Consider the following 1,098-nt stretch of genomic DNA (forward strand, 5'->3'; position numbering starts at 1 on the left):
TCTTCATCTCCTCTTTGGACAGCTTCAGCCTGCGGCAGCGCACGCGCCCGCCGCCCGTCATTTGTGAGCATCGAGCCGCGAACGCTGCGGCAACCGCCGCCAAGACGCTAACCTGGAGAGGAGGATGTTGCAGTTTTGCGCTCGCCGGCCGTCGATCACCGACAGCTCCTTCGCCTTTCTGGAGCCCGGCGCGTCGTCCTCGGCCTCCTTCTGCAAAGGCACACGGGAAAAGGTGGCGGCGGCTTCACACGCTCCCTTTCGGCGCGGGCCCAAACATCCCCGACAAGCGAGTGGGCATTTCCCCCCCCCGACCTAAAGGATCCCTTGCCACTATATTAGGTACAGCTCAAGAGGGTAATTTGACGACCTTTGCGGCCACGTTTTCACGAGACTTCCTCCTCTTTCGTCCGCCGATGCCCTTTCAAAGGCGAAGGAAGCGGCGGGAGGAGCAGCGGCGAATAAACTGGCAAGCGCAGAACCAAGTGGCAGAAAAGAGCGACGACGGCGGCTTGGCGGGCGACCGCGCACTCACCTGTTTGCCGCTAGCGATCGTAAACGAGTCCTAAAGTGCAGCCGGGAAGCAGGGGGGGGAGACGAGGAAGCCTTGGTTAGAATCAGTCCGGCCAGTTATGCCGCGGCAGCCCGGACATCAAAAGCACGCGCAGAGGCGAGCAAGTGGGCGGGCACTCAAAGACAAAAGCTGATGGCGTGAGTGTGAGCGTGAGCGGCGGCCATTTTGCCAACGTTTCAAGGGCACAAAGGCGCGCTCGATTTACGAGACCCCAACAAAAGATCTTGGATGGACGAGAAGTGAATGCGGGACCGGTACCTGTTGTCGCTGGTAGGCGGAAAAGGTCTTTTCAATGTCCTCCAGGTCCAGAATTTGGAAAACCCTGCCATCGTCCACCTCTGTCCAAACGGTGCCCTCCAGTTTATTCTAGGGGGGGAAAGCAGAGGCGGTGGGCGTCGGCCGCATCGCACCCGAGGAGCCATCGGGAGGCCTCGCTCACCTCGGCCAGCTTGGCCCAGTTGAAGGATTTCAGCGGGTTGCGCGGTTGCGGGATGTTCTTCTTCTTCTGCGGCGGGGGCCCGAGCGGG

General features: G+C 60.9%; 1 protein-coding gene across 1 annotated transcript in view; it reads right to left on the minus strand.

Moving 5' to 3' along the window:
• Positions 1-1,098, minus strand: part of LOC109524866 (disheveled-associated activator of morphogenesis 1-like) — a 23,742-nt gene that overhangs the window by 8,834 nt on the left and 13,810 nt on the right. The window contains 4 exon segments of the mRNA XM_019884989.1: positions 113-210; positions 533-562; positions 830-937; positions 1,011-1,098. Of these exon segments, the coding sequence (XP_019740548.1) occupies positions 113-210; positions 533-562; positions 830-937; positions 1,011-1,098 (324 nt within the window).

This window comes from Hippocampus comes, unplaced genomic scaffold (assembly GCF_001891065.2).
Source record: "Hippocampus comes isolate QL1 unplaced genomic scaffold, H_comes_QL1_v1.1 scaffold144, whole genome shotgun sequence".
NCBI classification, from domain to species: Eukaryota; Metazoa; Chordata; class Actinopteri; order Syngnathiformes; family Syngnathidae; genus Hippocampus; species Hippocampus comes.